Below are 16144 nucleotides of genomic sequence, written 5' to 3' on the forward strand. Positions count from 1 at the left end.
TATATGTTGAATGTGAGTTAAATAGCGCTTGTATTTATATACGAATATACAATAACTTATTGTACACATAATATTTTTGTAATCTTGGTACATATATACTAAAAAATAACTATTAATTAGCTATTATATAGAAATATATATATTTAATCTAAATAAATTTCTTTTGTTATGTTTTTATCAAAGTATTTGATTATTTATCTATTTTAAATTTGATTATCATACTTTAATAAATATAATTATGATAATTATTAATGATTTTGTTAAAAATACATGTAAAATAATATGTATAAATAAAAAAAAAACATAATAACTAATTTAATTAATAAGAAACTTTGATGTACATGCAACACTTTTGAAATATTTTTGTATGTTATATTCACTTGGATAACATTTATACATAACAATGATGAATGAGCAAAAGTGCAAAACCAATTAATCAACTAACTCAGCATTGTAAATCTCTTTTTCTCTTTTCTTTTCCCGGACTCTTCTCTTCTCTCATCACAATAATAATAATAATAATAATAAAAGTCAGTTAATTAATTAATTATGCAGTAGTTGTTGCTTAGTTTTCTCTCTCTCTCTCTCATTCTCTCAGCATGCACAAGTGTAGAACTCAACCAGCTCATCCATGGACCCCAACTGAGTCTCAGCACTCTCAAGCATCCAAAGCAAGTGCTCAAACAGAACCACCTCACAAGAAACAACTATTCCGCCATGGCACCCACCATTACTATTATTGTTGCTGTTGGACCTGTCCACCAGCTCCTGGAACACCGGGTGATCTATGATCTCAGAGTTCACGAGGTACCTCCTCCGCGATCTGCCGACGTACACAACGTTCTGTTCCTTGGAAGACGCGGCGCCGTGGTTTGAGTCGCAGCTGGCGGCGGAGACGCAGCTGTTGTTGCGGCTCAGCTTGCTCAGTGACGGCCACCTTTTGATCGCTGACTTGATCTTCGTTAGTTTTCCCACTTTCGCCATTAAGGTGTTTGATGAAATGCCTGACTGAAGTGAATGAGTGTTTTTCTGGTTTTGTGTTTGGGATGTGAAGGAAGGTGTGAGGGAAGGTTCGGTTTATATAAAGAGAAGAATTGAAGTTAGTGAGGAATGGTGGAACACGTGCATGGCCCACGGTTTAGAGCACAGCTAAGAATGAGATATTTTTCATTCATTTTATTTCGGTTGGAAATTCGGCAAACCCAGTTGCTCTTTTTTTTTTTTTTTTTTTTTTGAGGTTATTTCCCTTATTGGGATTAGGAAGGTTTTGCAAAGTGACAATCGTCTCTCTCTCTTCCTCTTTTGTGCTTTTACATGCATGCCCCTTGTTTTTGTTGCCAACCCCAACCTCGAGGACCATGTGATTTCTTTCTTGTGCAAATAGCCACAAATTTTCTAGCGTGTGTAAAAAAATTAAAAATGACAGACACATTAAATCAAGAATTTAATTTTAATATGGGTGCATTTAATAATGTCACACCACATCAATAAAAATAATTATTTTTTATATTAACAGAATAAATAGTCATCTAAAAAAATAAATATAATTATATAATTGTGTAAAATATTTTATACTATTAGTGTATTAAAATTAAATTCTTAAATAATTAACCAATTTTAACAAATATATTAAAGTGAACATAAGAACTATGTGTATTTTGAATAATTATGATTGATGAGTATTGTAAAATATTTATTTCTCTTATTTTAGCAGAAAAGCATAGAAAAATAACTTAGTTAGTCAAGACTAATAAACTTTAATATTTAAGTTTATAATTAAAATTTAAAATTTAAAATTTATGATTTAAAATTTAGAAAATTTAATATAAAACAATAATTTTTTTGTTATTTGAGAATCCTCCAAAAATTAAATTGGATTAATTGTGTTTCTCTAAATAATAAAATCAGGTATATTGATGGAACTATTTGATTTTAATATATATATATATATATATATATATATAGAAAGAATTAACCTGTCTTTCTCTTTTCTCTTTACCGCTCTTCTCCTGTCGCTCTACAGTCATGTTTTTATTGCTGAAAAATGTCCAATAATATTATATAATTGATGATCGTTAAATGTCAGATGTTAAAAGCTATTATCATGTTAATTTCTTACGTATCATGTTCTCACCTAAATAACATAAAAAGAGAGAGAGAGAGATGAATATATATTAGTAGTATATTACTATTACATTACATGTACGGTTCATGCAACTGATGCAAGGAGCAAGGGAAACAATATGGGTTTTAGTGAACAAGATATAAAATTAAATAGAATAAAATAAAATCTCCAACAGTTAGTTGCGTAATACATGTTAAATTTTATTTTTCTATATAAAAGTCTTTTTTTTTGTTATTTCTATAAAAATGTTGGAAGCAATAATTTTTATTAGTATTAACCAATATTTTCAATGAACATTTTATTTTTATATGATCCGAATTTATAATTTAGAATTTATGATTTAAAATTTAAAAAAATCTCAAGAGCCAGTATAGATTCCAACAAATCTAGTCAGCATTTGGTTTAATTTTTAACACTACATTATATTTGGACTTTATTTAAATTTATATAAAAAATATTAATATTGACTAATTGATAATCCAAAATGATAAAATCTAATGGACTTGTAGAACTGCTGTTAAAATTTAATTAAAAAAAATGCATTTTCTCATCTAATATACATTTTTCTTGTTGTGAAATATATTTGTCATGAAATAGATCTGTAACAGTATTTAAGTTTATCAAACATTATAAATTAATATCAATAGTTACATAGGATTGACTGAGATGGTAACAATAATTAAGTTTATCAAACATTATAAATAAATTAATATCATTAGTTACATAAGATTAACTGAGATGGTAAATAACTAATTTTTTTTTACAGAATTTTTTATTTTTTTACAGAATTTCATTTAAAGATTTGTTCCATAATGCATAAGACATAATCAAACTACTAACACTCATTTAAATAACTTAAATAAACGAACGAACCAACCATTTACCCAAACCCAAATTGGTTGGTAAAATAACCTTATTAATTAACCATATATAAAACTGGTGTGTGTAAGAGAATAGTATAGCTTCTATCTTCCTACAATGAAATAAATATTAGTATTATGATTATTATAGATAGATGATAATCTCATAATGGAGTAAAGCATATAAAATAGAATGACATTGTAGACAAGACAACACCATACTCTTTCAAGGATCATCTGTTGTAAAGTAGGCCCTGAAAATCTTAGCACTACAGCATTGCAAATAGAACATGATGAGGATACTAGAAAAATATCAAATAAAAAAATGATTCTTTGTTGGACCTTCGATCTTATTTTATTCTCTTGTTCTTTTATTTATATATATAAACAGAAGCAAAAACTTAACAACCCTATATAGATGTTCTATTAAATTTTTGCATTTGTTTATCCTAAAGAAAAATTACGATTGTCTAAATAAATCTCATTACTAGAAATTTAACTAAGTTTTTCAACAAGAATTCTTTTTATGTTCATTGAGTCAAATACAAAACTTTTAATTAAAAAGTTAAGATACACCAATCCCAATGCAACTTGGTTGTTAAGCTGTGTTTCCTGTGAATGGGATAGTGAAAGACCAACAAATTAAGGTGTTGCATTGGTTGGTAAACAAAGCCAGCAAGATTAGCATATGAGCTAGTACTCAAACGAAGAAAGAAGTTTTTATCATTTTTATAAAATACTTTTAATACCAAAACTAAAAACTGTATAAAAAAAAATATGAACAAAAATAGTACACATGATGAAATTATTAAAACTCAAAACTAACTACTTCTATCAAAATATTTTTATATAAAAATAATATTATAAAGCGTTAAATAATTTAAGTATTTAACATATTTGATTGTACACATTTAATTCAACTATTTAACAGTTTGTAATATCATCTTTATGAAAAGACGTTTTTGCAGAAGTAACTACCAAATTGGGTTGTGGCCAGTGTTTGGCTTATTATTCATGAGGCTTTAGGCCCTTACAAACTATGAAGAGATGGTGCCCACAACTTGTCCTTTACTTGTATATGCTTTATTACCAGCTTTGTTTTAGGTACAGAGGTACCATTAGCTAGGTTCTAAATGCATATGGGGCCAAGGAACCTCATCTCTCACAGCACCCTAACAACTCCAATTATGGACTTTGTCAAGTTCTAGAAATTCAATCTGAAATGACTACTACAAATTCAATTTCTTATTATAAGTTCCATACATGAAAAATAATATCCTTAGTTGTTGTTGACGTTAGGAGTAAGACTCGAACTCGTAATCTCTAGGTGAGTATAGAGAGGTTATCTCATTTGAGTTATAGTTCGTTGGTCGCGTAAGATTAACTATTAGAGTTTTGGTTCTTGTATATATTTATTTTTTAAAAGAAAATAAAATTTGATATACAAATCAATTTCACACTAACCATATATAAAAAGCATAAGTATTATATCTCTAATAAGATGGTGACGAGTACTTTACTTATCAAAATTTAGACCTAAACCACAAAAGAAAAAAAAAAGGGTTATACTAAAAAGTCAATAAACTAAAATTATTTTATTTAATTTAACATTTATAATTTTATTATATATAATATTTATAATTATACACTTATCTCATTTAGTATTATTCAATTATTTCAATAATAATTAAAAATATAAAATAAGATAAATAATAATAAAAATATAAAATAAAATAATTTTGAGTTACTTTGTACTGATTTAATTTATTATTGTTTGTCAAATATTTTTTTTAAAAAAATTCATGAATAAATAACTTAATTAAAACCCCAAATCATTAACTATAATATATCAGCAAAAACGTATATTTAACCTTTTGAAATCAGACTAACTTATTAGCTAATTAGTCCTTCAAACATATATGTGACATCAATTTGGTTCTCAAATAAATATCTAATTAGTTTCTCAAATAATACATGTGATATACCATTTTTCCAACAAAGACTCAATCGATGCAAAATACATCTACAACAATAAACTCATCATCTCACATATATTTCTTAAATAACTATACTAGATGTGTATATTAAAAATAACTATTAAAATTAATTACTAACATAAAATATATATTAAAATAAATTAAATAGAGTAAATAGATGTCACAAATCTTTGAGTAGTAATACGTGAATAAGTATTTTAGTGTTAAAATTACACATGATTAATGAATAAGGCATATATACCGGATGTAAGAAATAGTAGCATATGCAGAGTTTCTGATGGGGAAACATAAATTTGGATGTGTAATGAGTCATGAGTCATGAGTAATGTCTAATGTGTGGGTCTTGTTAGTGTGGTCCAAAACATAACACAATGGGTCAAGGTGAAAAATGAAAAATGAAAACAAAACAAGAGGCTCTGAGCAAAGAAGCAAAATCCATTTGGTGTTCGCAATGCATTGCAGCCGTCAGTGGTCCAACTAACGCTTCCAATTCCCGCTGACTAAGCTGGCGCTCTTAAATTTTAACCTTTTCTTACAAGTTATAACACAAATATGAATAAGAAAAGTCTAGGGGTAGTAGTTTTATTGAAATTTGGCCAACACTTAATCAGAAAAAATAAAGTGAATAATCTCACATTTTTTAATGAAATTTTACACTATTAAAATCACTAATAATAATTAATTGATGGCTACAAATCACAAAACTGACTGCTCCTAACACTCCTCATATGAATATATGATAGATTTTTTCTGTTCATACAAAAGTGAATTCCTAAATGGATTTAGCTAAAATATGTTATATGCGCACAAGTTAAAGTCATTATTAGCAATAGAAAATTTTAAATAATTTATTATAATTTATATATAATAAATATATTAAAAATTTAAATTTTAGATATTTTTTATAAAAATTCTTTTAATCAATAATTTTATCAATTATGTGTCTTAAGAATACATATTAGTTAAATTCTTCATAAATAATGTACCAACACAAGTTTTTATTGAAATACTACCATTTATTGTGAATTAATTATTGGAGTCCAAATTGTTAGGAACAACTGCATTTTATTACCACTTAATCGGACACATTCTTTTTTATCCGTTTTATATTTAGGATTTAGGATTTAAAATTATCATATATAAAGACATATAATGATAAATATTCTGCTAGATGTAACTGGATTTATTGACTTTTTTGTGTAATTGCAGGTTTGTTTGAGGTTGTCTTTTGGATGATTAATATTTTTTTATGACAATGCCAAAAAATAATATCAAATATGTATAAGCTACCTCAAAATCTTTTCTCTTTATTTAGGTCGAGCTTATAATACAACTGATCGAAAAAATAATAATAAATATGTGGATTAGAATTTCATACGTTTTGTGCATTTTTGGCCATGAAAATTTTTCGAGTTTCTTTTCTCAATATGTTTCATTTTAAAAAGAAAAAAAAAAAGGAAAAAACCCATAAAGAAATATACCAAAAAAATTGACCCATAATTATTTCATTTGCATCAAACCATATATTGTAATGTGTAATATGATAGGTATAACTGAGCTGAAGTGGTTCAAAAATGATGCCTTCATAAATAAAAATGGTCCCAAATCTTTAGAACACTATCACAGTATCACTGTATCACATAGCTGATCATGTGCTAAGAGAGACTGTGATGGGGATCCAAGACGAGATTAATTTTTTTGGGGTCTTGGACCATGTTGTATACAATGTGAAATGCATTAAATTTTAAGATTATGTTTGGATTTGCTAATTGTAAATCATGTGCATGAAATAATGTAGCGTACAAAATGTCAAAATCATTGTCAGTTCAACCATATTATTGAACAGAGCACTAACTTAGCAACATAATTAAACCGAGCATCAATGCTGATTGGGAAGCTAATTAACAGACACAATTAAATCAAGACTTGAGTTAGGTGTGGGAGGCAAGAGAATTGCAATTTTAGGAACATATTAATACTTTAAATTTGATTTTTGAAAATGATAGGGAATGGTTATTACCACTAAAAAATTGATAATATCACTTTCAATGTGATAAGATTTTGTTATAGATAGGCTTTGTATCTAAAATAGTATTTTTCAATTGGAGGTGATATTATTAATTTGAAGATGACAGCATCCAACAAAATTTTTTTATGTACGGATAATTTTAATATAAAAGAGGAGTGCTAGGGTCAGTAACTTTTGTGATTTATAGTCATCAAATAGTCATTAATAATGATTTTAATGGTGTAAATTTGGTGTAAGATTTCATCCAATAATTTACTTTTCTTTGCTGGTTACATACTGACCAGAATTTAAAAAAGTTGCTGGCCCTAGACTTTTCCTTTTTATAAAAATTCACAATAACTTATAACACAAGTTTAGATTATTTTTGAAAAATTCATACCTAATAATTTAATATTAAAAAAAAAGAAATTCGTCAATATCCACTTCCATGATAATACTCAAATGGTATTTTTTATTTTTATTTTTAAAAAGTTCCCAAATGGTTTGTCATATAATAATGCTTGGAAAGATAGTATTAAGGTTAAACTTAGAACCTAAATGAACAACCAAGTAGCTTAGTTTATCAAAGTTTTTTGGAAGGCAGGGTTGACCATCAAAATATACTTGAAAGATTTAATTATTTATAAAAATAATTTTAAAAGATGAAAAAAAATGCTTGGTGGTACAAAAACTCGTGGAACAAAAGTAGATTAATGTGATTAGGTTATCGCATAAAATAAAAATGCTGCATAAACAACTAATTCATGTACAACTATTAAAGATTAGGTGTAATTTCTTATAGGTATGGACATACACTAAATTATACAATTTTAGTAACATTTAAAAATATTAATAAAATCAAAATAACATTATTTAAATGTTTAAAAATAATTTTCAATTTTAAAAATAAAAATAAAAAATATTATAAAAACATAAAAAAATTATTTTTAACAATATTTAAAAAAAAGTTGAGAAATTGAGACAAAGAATGACTGTGTTTAAGAACATAGAAAATGAAGCAAGGATTTTAAAGGAGATTAATGATGTTGTTTACTTCTCTTAATTAGGGATGGCAATGGGATAGGACGAGAGTGAGGGTAGGGATGGGAGATATCTTCTCACTCTCTATTCTCGCTTCTAGATTTGCTCTCCATCCCCACCTCAATTTTTGCCGTAGAAAAATATTGCTCTCCATCTCTATTCTCTGCAGATCTTCATTTTTTGTGGGGTCCCATTATCCATCATCCAATATTGATCATTTATATAAAAGTTCTAATGAAAAATTAAAAACAATGAATTAGAAAACATTATTATAACATACAAGGACACAATCATACAGCGGTGAAAAGAGAAAAGAACGCCACGATCGGAGACAAAGAGATGGGGTGACGACATGATGAGCACTAAGCAGGAGTGGCGAGGGGTATGGTTGTGACTTTATGAGAGATTGGAATTTACGAGTTTTAGCCTTCTGGAGTGACTGGAGAGTGGGACAGCATAATGTTAGTGTTATGGAAAAAAGGGAAGACACTTTTAAAATTAGGTTTTTCAATATATATAGGTGAGTTCCGTGGTGGCTAGGATTGTCGTGGCTAAAGGTGGTCGTGCTTTGACTGGTGAATTGGTGAATGACATGTGACATACCCATTTAAGCATTAGAAGTTTTTAATGTCAACATTGAAGAAGATTAAACGTAGTTAAGTATGATAACTTGCTAAGTTTTACCGCATTGATAGTATAGTTATTTTGAATCCGAAAAATTGATTATTTCATATGGACTTTAGATTGCATGGACAATAATCATGTCAACGTAAGATAGGTCTATGAGGAATTTAAAAAAAAAAAAGAAAAAAAAAACGTGAAAACAATTATTTTTTGGTTCCCTGGCTAGTATTGCGTCTGGGTTCGTGAAGAGCACATAGAGATTGATGAGAAGAGTTTTGGTGCCAATTGAAAACAGAGGCATACTACTGTCGGCAAAATTTCGAGCACCAGGAGAGAGGCAGAATCATCTAACAGAAAACTGAAGAAAGGCAGAATCATCCAACAGTAAGACCTAGAGCAAGCAATCTAACATTCCTCTCCTCCGATCAACAGAGAAGAATGGGGAAGGAAGTATTGGTACAGGCAAAGAGCAACTCGTTTCTATGGCAGCAGCGTTCAACAGCTCACCAGCATTCTACTCTATTCCGTCATCCAGCAGCGGCCACCGTTATTGGTAGAGAGAGCGCCTCACTAAAAAGAAGTGTTCTTGGTTATCTTGATTAGGATTAGGAACCATTGAGTGAGATGAAAGGGACGGAGTTAGTGGAATTATTCCTAACTATGACCCCAAAACATGTTTTTTTCGTTTTCTTTAAATCTAGTAAGTTAAAATATGTAAACTGTAAGGCCCAAGACTTTTGAAAAGTCCTATTTTAAACTAATCTCAAATTACGTATATTTATTTATAGTTTTAATTTTAGAAATTATTTTAATATTTTATATTGTTACGATGATAGTACAAAATGTTAATTGATATTTTATAAAAATTCACAATAACGTATAACACAAGTTTAGATTATTTTTGAAAAATTCATACCTAATAATTTAATATTAAAAAAAAAGAAATTCGACAATATCCACTTCCATGATAATACCCAAATGGTATTTTTTATTTTTATTTTTAAAAAATTCCCAAATGGTTTGTCATATAATAATGCTTGGAAAGATAGTATTAAGGTTAAACTTAGAACCTAAATGAACAATCAAGTAGCTTAGTTTATCAAAGTTTTTTGGAAGGCAGGGTTGACCATCAAAATATACTTGAAAGATTTAATTATTTATAAAAATAATTTTAAAAGATGAAAAAAATGCTTGGTGGTACAAAAACTCGTGGAACAAAAGTAGATTAATGTGATTAGGTTATCGCATAAAATAAAAATGCTGCATAAACAGCTAATTCATGTACAACTATTAAAGATTAGGTGTAATTTTTTATAGGTATGGACATACACTAAATTATACAATTTTATTAACATTTAAAAATATTAATAAAATCAAAATAACATTATTTAAATGTTTAAAAATAATTTTCAATTTAAAAAATAAAAATAAAAATATTATAAAAACATAAAAAAATTATTTTTAACAATATTTTAAAAAAAAGTTGAGAAATTGAGACAAAGAATGCTTGTGTTTAAGAACATAGAAAATGAAGTAAGGATTTTAAAGGAGATTAATGATGTTTACTTTTCTTAACTAGGGATGGCAATGGAATAGGACGAGAGTGAAAGTAGGGGTGGGGGATATCTTTTCGCTCTCCATTCTCGCTTCTAGATTTGCTCTCCATCTCCACTTCAATCCCCGCCGTAGAAAAATATTGCTTTCCATCTCTATTCTCTGCGGATCTTCATTTTTTGTGGGGTCCTATTACCCATCATCCAATATTGATCATTTATATAAAAGTTCTAATGAAAAATTAAAAACAATGAATCAGAAAATATTATTATAACATACAAGGATACAATCATACAGCGGTGAAAAGGGAAAAGAACGCCACGATCGGAGACAAAGAGATGGGGTGACGACATGATGAGCACTAAGCAGGAGTGGCGAGGGGTATAGTTGTGACTTTATGAGAGATTGGAATTTACGAATTTTGGCCTTCTGGAGTGACTGGAGAGTGAGACAGCACAATGTTAGTATTATGGAAAAAGGGAAGATATTTTTAAAATTAGGATTAGGTTTTTCAATATATATATATATAGGTGAGTTCTGTGGTGGCTAGGATTGTCGTGGCTAAAGGTGGCCGTGCTTTGACTGGTGAATTGGTGAATGACATGTGACATACCCATTTAAGCATTAGAAGTTTTTAATGTCAACATTGAAGAAGATTAAACGTAGCTAAGTATGATAACTTGTTAAGTTTTACCGCATTGATAGTATAGTCATTTTGAATCCAAAAAATTGATTATTTCATGTGGACTTTAGATTGCATGGACAAAAATCATGTCAACGTAAGATAGGTATCTGAGGAATTTTAAAAAAAAGAAAAAAAATATGAAAACAATTATTTTTTGGTTTCCTGGCCAGTATTGCGTCTGGGTTCGTGAAGAGCGCATAGAGATTGATGAGAAGAGTTTTGGTGCCAATTGAAAACAGAGGCATACTACTGTCGACGAAATTCCGAACACCAGGAGAGAGGCAGAATCATCTAACAGAAAACTGAAGAAAGGCAGAATCATTCAACAGTAAGACCTAAAGCAAGCAATTTAACATTCCTCTCTTCCGATCAACAGAGAAGAATGGGGAAGGAAGTATTGGTACAGGCAAAGAGCAACTCGTTTCTATGGCAGCAGCGTTCAACGGCTCACCAGCATTCTACTCTATTCCGTCATCTAGCAGTGGCCACCGTTATTGGTAGAGAAAGTGCCTCACTAAAAAGAAGTGTTCTTGGTTATCTTGATTAGGATTAGGAACCATTGAGTGAGATGAAAGGGACGGAGTTAGTGGAATTATTCCTATCTATGACCCCAAAACATGTTTTTTCGTTTTCTTTAAATCTAGTAAGTTAAAATATGTAAACGACTATGAAGGGAAAAAAAATTAAAAATACCGGGCTATTAGTTGTTTCTTTCACTAATTAGTTGTTTCTCCTCTCACTGACACACTCACTAACCGCGCACCGAGACTTAGCCCTTCGATACTAAACCCCCAATTTCAACTGGAACCCTAGTTCTTCAATCACTATACCCAGAACCAATCTTTATCAATTTTTTCACGAAATTGCATTATCGATTCTTTTTTCATGTTAATTACTCTAACTTTATGCGCCAAATGATTTATTGCATTTAATTAGTGGAGTTACTGTATCATTAGAAGAGTCAATGTCCACTCTCTATATTCAAACGTCATAGATGTGCTTCCCGCATTGGTTCACACGTTATAGCCATCTTAGCCATCAATATGCATCTGTCACCACAGACGGCATTATATATATATTATGTGAAATGACTAAAAAAATTATATGAAAAATAAATTATTAAAGGTATTTAAATAAATTTAATAATTTGAAATTAGTGGTAACGGGACGAGAATCTCCTCTCGAGTCTTTGTGTTTGCCCAGAAGAATTTTGTCCTCATCCCTATTTTCACAGAGAAAATTTCTCATCTTCAAATCTTCATTTAGAGCTGTTCCCGCAAAATTTTGTCATTCTTTCTCTTAACACTCCAAAATTTAATTAATGTTAATTATAATTAGTAATTTTTAATCATCCTCAAATCTTCTATTCAAAAATTAGATATCAAATTATAAACACTATAAAATTGGCCACTGAGAATTATTTTTAAAAATCTATTGGTCACATGTTGGTTTCTCTGTCCATTGTGGCATGCTACTTGTGGCACCCTAGTCGTTCCAATAAGAAACTTATCTTAATTAAGCTATCACCAAGAGCATATAATAAGATTCAGATACATAATATTTATCAGAGCATCTATGTGGTTTCAGAATTGATTAGGGGACAAAGTATCAAACACCATGGCCATAGTGATTCTGTTGCGTGTATTTAAGTAGCAAATCTTCCTTCCTAGTGATTATATGTCTATAATAGACATGCATAGTTGTAATTTACACATTTCCTCAAACTTTCCTCGTGCTGATTTTTGTATGAATATTACTACAATGATGATCTTCTTCTGTCGTTTCTTACATTATTATTATTATTATTATTATTATTATTATTATTATTCACAGTATCATCTAATCTGAGAGACTAAAAACTAATTTATTATGGATTTGATTTCTATTTAAGAATTTGTAACTAATTTATTATATTAATTTTTTTTAATTTGAAGTATTTATTGCCCTTAGGATATAAACTTGACTGAAATGTGACAAAATAAATACTATTTTGCCTCGTTCTTTTTAGGAAAAGTATTTAAAGGTGAGAGATCATACTTTACCTTCTAAAGTAAAAATTCAAAATTTAAAAGATCCAAATTCATTCAAATCATACTTAAGATAAAAGTAATCCACACTAAAACAAAAATCAATATAGTAATAAGAAACAACACAATAAAATTATACTATACAAACCCAAAAACAAAAAGTTATAGTATCAACAATGGCCAACTCTAAACCTCTAAATGAAAATCTAATTCGCTACGAATTGAGAAATATCATAAACAAAAAAAAAATATCATACCTACTACTTTTTTGATAATAAACAAAACTCTTGTTGGTTATCTATACTTTTCCTTTCTCTTATATTTTTTCTTGTTTTTACCTATGAATTAAATGGTGAAAGATCATACTTTATTTTTTAAAGTAAAATTTAAAATTTAGAGGATTCAAATCCGATTGAAATAGTTAGAAATGACAAAATGGTTAAGTTTCCTGGTTTTGTTAAAGATTTATTGATAAAAATCGTTGTTTTTGGTCCCGAAAAAAATAACTGAGATTCTATCTATTTCTGGGTACAATGATGTTTTCTGTCATGGGTTTCGTACAATGTTATCTGCATATCATATCAAAGCGGAATCCCAACAAGCCCAAAGTGTAGATGCAGCAGCAGCCCATGATATCTTTTCATTTACGGCCCGAAAACATATTTCTTTTTCATTTATCGTTAATAAATGCAACTGTCAGTCCAAGAAAAAAAAAAACAAATGCAACTCTTGGTCTAATTTTTGTTTGTAAACTTTTCGTCAATAATTTTTGTTGTATGAGATATTGAAATTTAAAAGTAGGAAAAAAACTAAAAGTTATCTTATTATAGAAAAATGATCACGTATTCCTGTAAGGTTTGTTTGGATGTTGAAAAGAAAATAAGAAGAAAGAAAATGGAAAGAAAAGTTGAGTTATTTGTGTGTTGTTTGGATGAACAAAAAATAAATGGAAAGAAATTAAAGAGAAAATTTTTTTTTGTTTGGATGGAAAGAAAAATGAGAAGAAAGAAAATCATAATAGTATAAAATTACATTAATACCCTTATCATAAAATAAAGTATAAGTGTTTTTATTTATTCATGTTTTATTATATTTTATAAATATTATAAAATATTATAATTTTATATATTTGATTTAAATTATTTATCTAATACATATAATATTTAAATATAAATTTTTATTATAATAATATATTAAAACTAAATTTATATTAATATTTGTTAATAATAATATAACTAAGGGTAGTATTGCAAATACAAAAATATAGTACTTTTCTTCTTGTTTTCTTACTTGTGATGGAAAGAAAATTTTTTTAGTGGGATCCATATAAAAAATTTTTTTCCTTCCTATTTTCTTTCATAACCTAACAAAATAAAATATCATTTTTCATCCATTTTTTTTTTTCATCCATTTTCTTTCCACTCATTTTCTATCAAACCAAACATAGTGTAAAAGAGTGGAATATGATACTCTATATACGAACCCATAGCCAAGTATAAATTTAACGGTAACCACTAAATTAACCTTGGCTACAATGTGATTTGTCACAACTGACCCGCTGAGAAATAAAATCGTTGGGTCGTGGCTAAAAATGGTTGAATAAAAAGTGCACTTGCAGGCTGCAGCTGTGTGAATGTGACTTATTCTATTTTATGCAAACCCAATTAAATGGTATTTGTTGTCTGCTGCGTATAGCTATGTTTGATAAAAATTTATTATCAACTTCCACTATTAAAAATAAGTTTCTTTTTGTTAATAGAATTGCCTCTAATACAATAATGCAAATGGCTTATTTTTTATCTTTTAAATACACATATTGATTAATAAAAATATGCAAAAATCCTTAATAAAATAAATTAACACTTGATTTTTCAATTTTTTTTTAAAATACATCAATTTTGCATCATTCGTCGAATTTGATGGCACGTAAATGCATCCGTCGAACTGAAAGGGAAGATGGCAAATTTTTTTTAAGATTAAGACACGTATGATAAAAACACGAAGCGCAATCGAGCTTCCACAATTTTCCGGAGAGCTCCACGTGTAACCAGATATCCAAACGATCCTTCCAGAATGTTTGCTTTACCACTCTCGAACTTTCCTTACTCCTTTCCACTTTCTCATAATCTCATTATATAAGCAATAAACCCATCCAAAAAACTTTCGAACTCGATTTCTGAGAGAGCAAAAAGAACCCACATAAAAATTCCTGTTCGGAGTGATAATTTGTAAAGATGGCGAGTATTGTTGACTCGTTCAATCTGTTCAATTTGCCAGAGGCAGTGGAAAAAATGTTGTTCCCTACTCATCATAGCCATGACCATGACCACGCTCGAGAGGGCAGGGTAGTATCAAACATTCCAGTGGATATTTTGGACAATCCCAAAGAGTATGTGTTCTTCATGGATGTTCCGGGTCTCTCCAAATCTGAAATTCAGGTACTTATGTTCTTCATAGATGTCATTGATTTCTTAAGAGGCGTTAATAATGAAATGTTAGTTAGGTTTGGATAAATTAAAAAATTGATGCGATTTGTGTTTTCAATTTTTAAAAGTTAGAAGTATTTTTAAAGAAAGTTTTTCAAAAGTTAATTTAAGTTTAAATCAACATTAAAAGATTTAATATAATTTTATATATTAAAAAATATTGTAAACAATAATATAATATTATTTTTATATTAATATTTATTATAATATTTTTAAATTTAATTTTATGATAGCACAATTTTATAATTTTATAATATTAATTTATTTTTCAACTAACTGAGCAATGCAGGTAACCGTGGAAGATGAGAACGCACTTGTTATTAGGAGCAACGGGAAAAGGAAACGTGAAGACGGTGACGACGAAGGCTGCAAGTACCTAAGGCTGGAGAGGAGAGCACCACACAAATTGCAAAGGAAGTTTCGTCTGCCTGAGAACGCTAACCCCTCCGCTATCACAGCCAAGTGTGAGAACGGGGTTCTTACTGTTACTGTTGAGAAACACCCTCCACCAACGAAATCTAAAACAGTTGAAATTGCCATTGCTTGAAGAATAGGTGGTAGATGCAGAAGCTTGGACTTGGAATATTTTGTTTATTGATTGTTCTTACTCCTTTCCCCTCTCTAGGGTGCTTTTAGGTTTGTTCTTATGGTTTGCATAGTTGGCAGTGACGCTAGTATTTATGTACTGGTTTCCACGTAATGAAAATGTTAATGAAATTATGACGCTAGTATAAAAC

General features: G+C 28.9%; 2 protein-coding genes across 2 annotated transcripts; one reads left to right on the forward strand and one right to left on the reverse strand.

Moving 5' to 3' along the window:
• Positions 1-352: 352 nt before the first annotated feature.
• LOC107616664 (SAUR-like auxin-responsive protein family) lies at positions 353-1110 on the reverse strand. The gene has a single exon (XM_016318618.3). The coding sequence runs from the start codon at positions 982-984 to the stop codon at positions 595-597; it is 390 nt and encodes a 129-aa protein (XP_016174104.1). The 5' UTR covers positions 985-1110; the 3' UTR covers positions 353-594.
• Positions 1111-14974: 13864 nt separating this feature from the next.
• Positions 14975-16143, forward strand: LOC107617579 (17.4 kDa class III heat shock protein). The gene is made up of 2 exons (XM_016319362.3): positions 14975-15359; positions 15697-16143. The coding sequence occupies exons 1-2, from the start codon at positions 15156-15158 to the stop codon at positions 15952-15954; spliced, it is 462 nt and encodes a 153-aa protein (XP_016174848.1). The 5' UTR covers positions 14975-15155; the 3' UTR covers positions 15955-16143.
• Position 16144: the final 1 nt, after the last annotated feature.

This window comes from Arachis ipaensis, chromosome B9 (assembly GCF_059453495.1).
Source record: "Arachis ipaensis isolate K30076 ecotype BB chromosome B9, ASM5945349v1, whole genome shotgun sequence".
Classification (NCBI taxonomy): Eukaryota; Viridiplantae; Streptophyta; class Magnoliopsida; order Fabales; family Fabaceae; genus Arachis; species Arachis ipaensis.

Bases quoted from the DNA above. Each gene is read 5' to 3' on its own strand.
- LOC107616664 (XM_016318618.3), bottom strand. From the start codon at position 984: ATGGCGAAAGTGGGAAAACTAACGAAGATCAAGTCAGCGATCAAAAGG.
- LOC107617579 (XM_016319362.3), top strand. From the start codon at position 15,156: ATGGCGAGTATTGTTGACTCGTTCAATCTGTTCAATTTGCCAGAGGCA. The intron at 15,360-15,696 runs GTACTTATGTTC...TGAGCAATGCAG, and splicing joins TCTCCAAATCTGAAATTCAG to GTAACCGTGGAAGATGAGAA.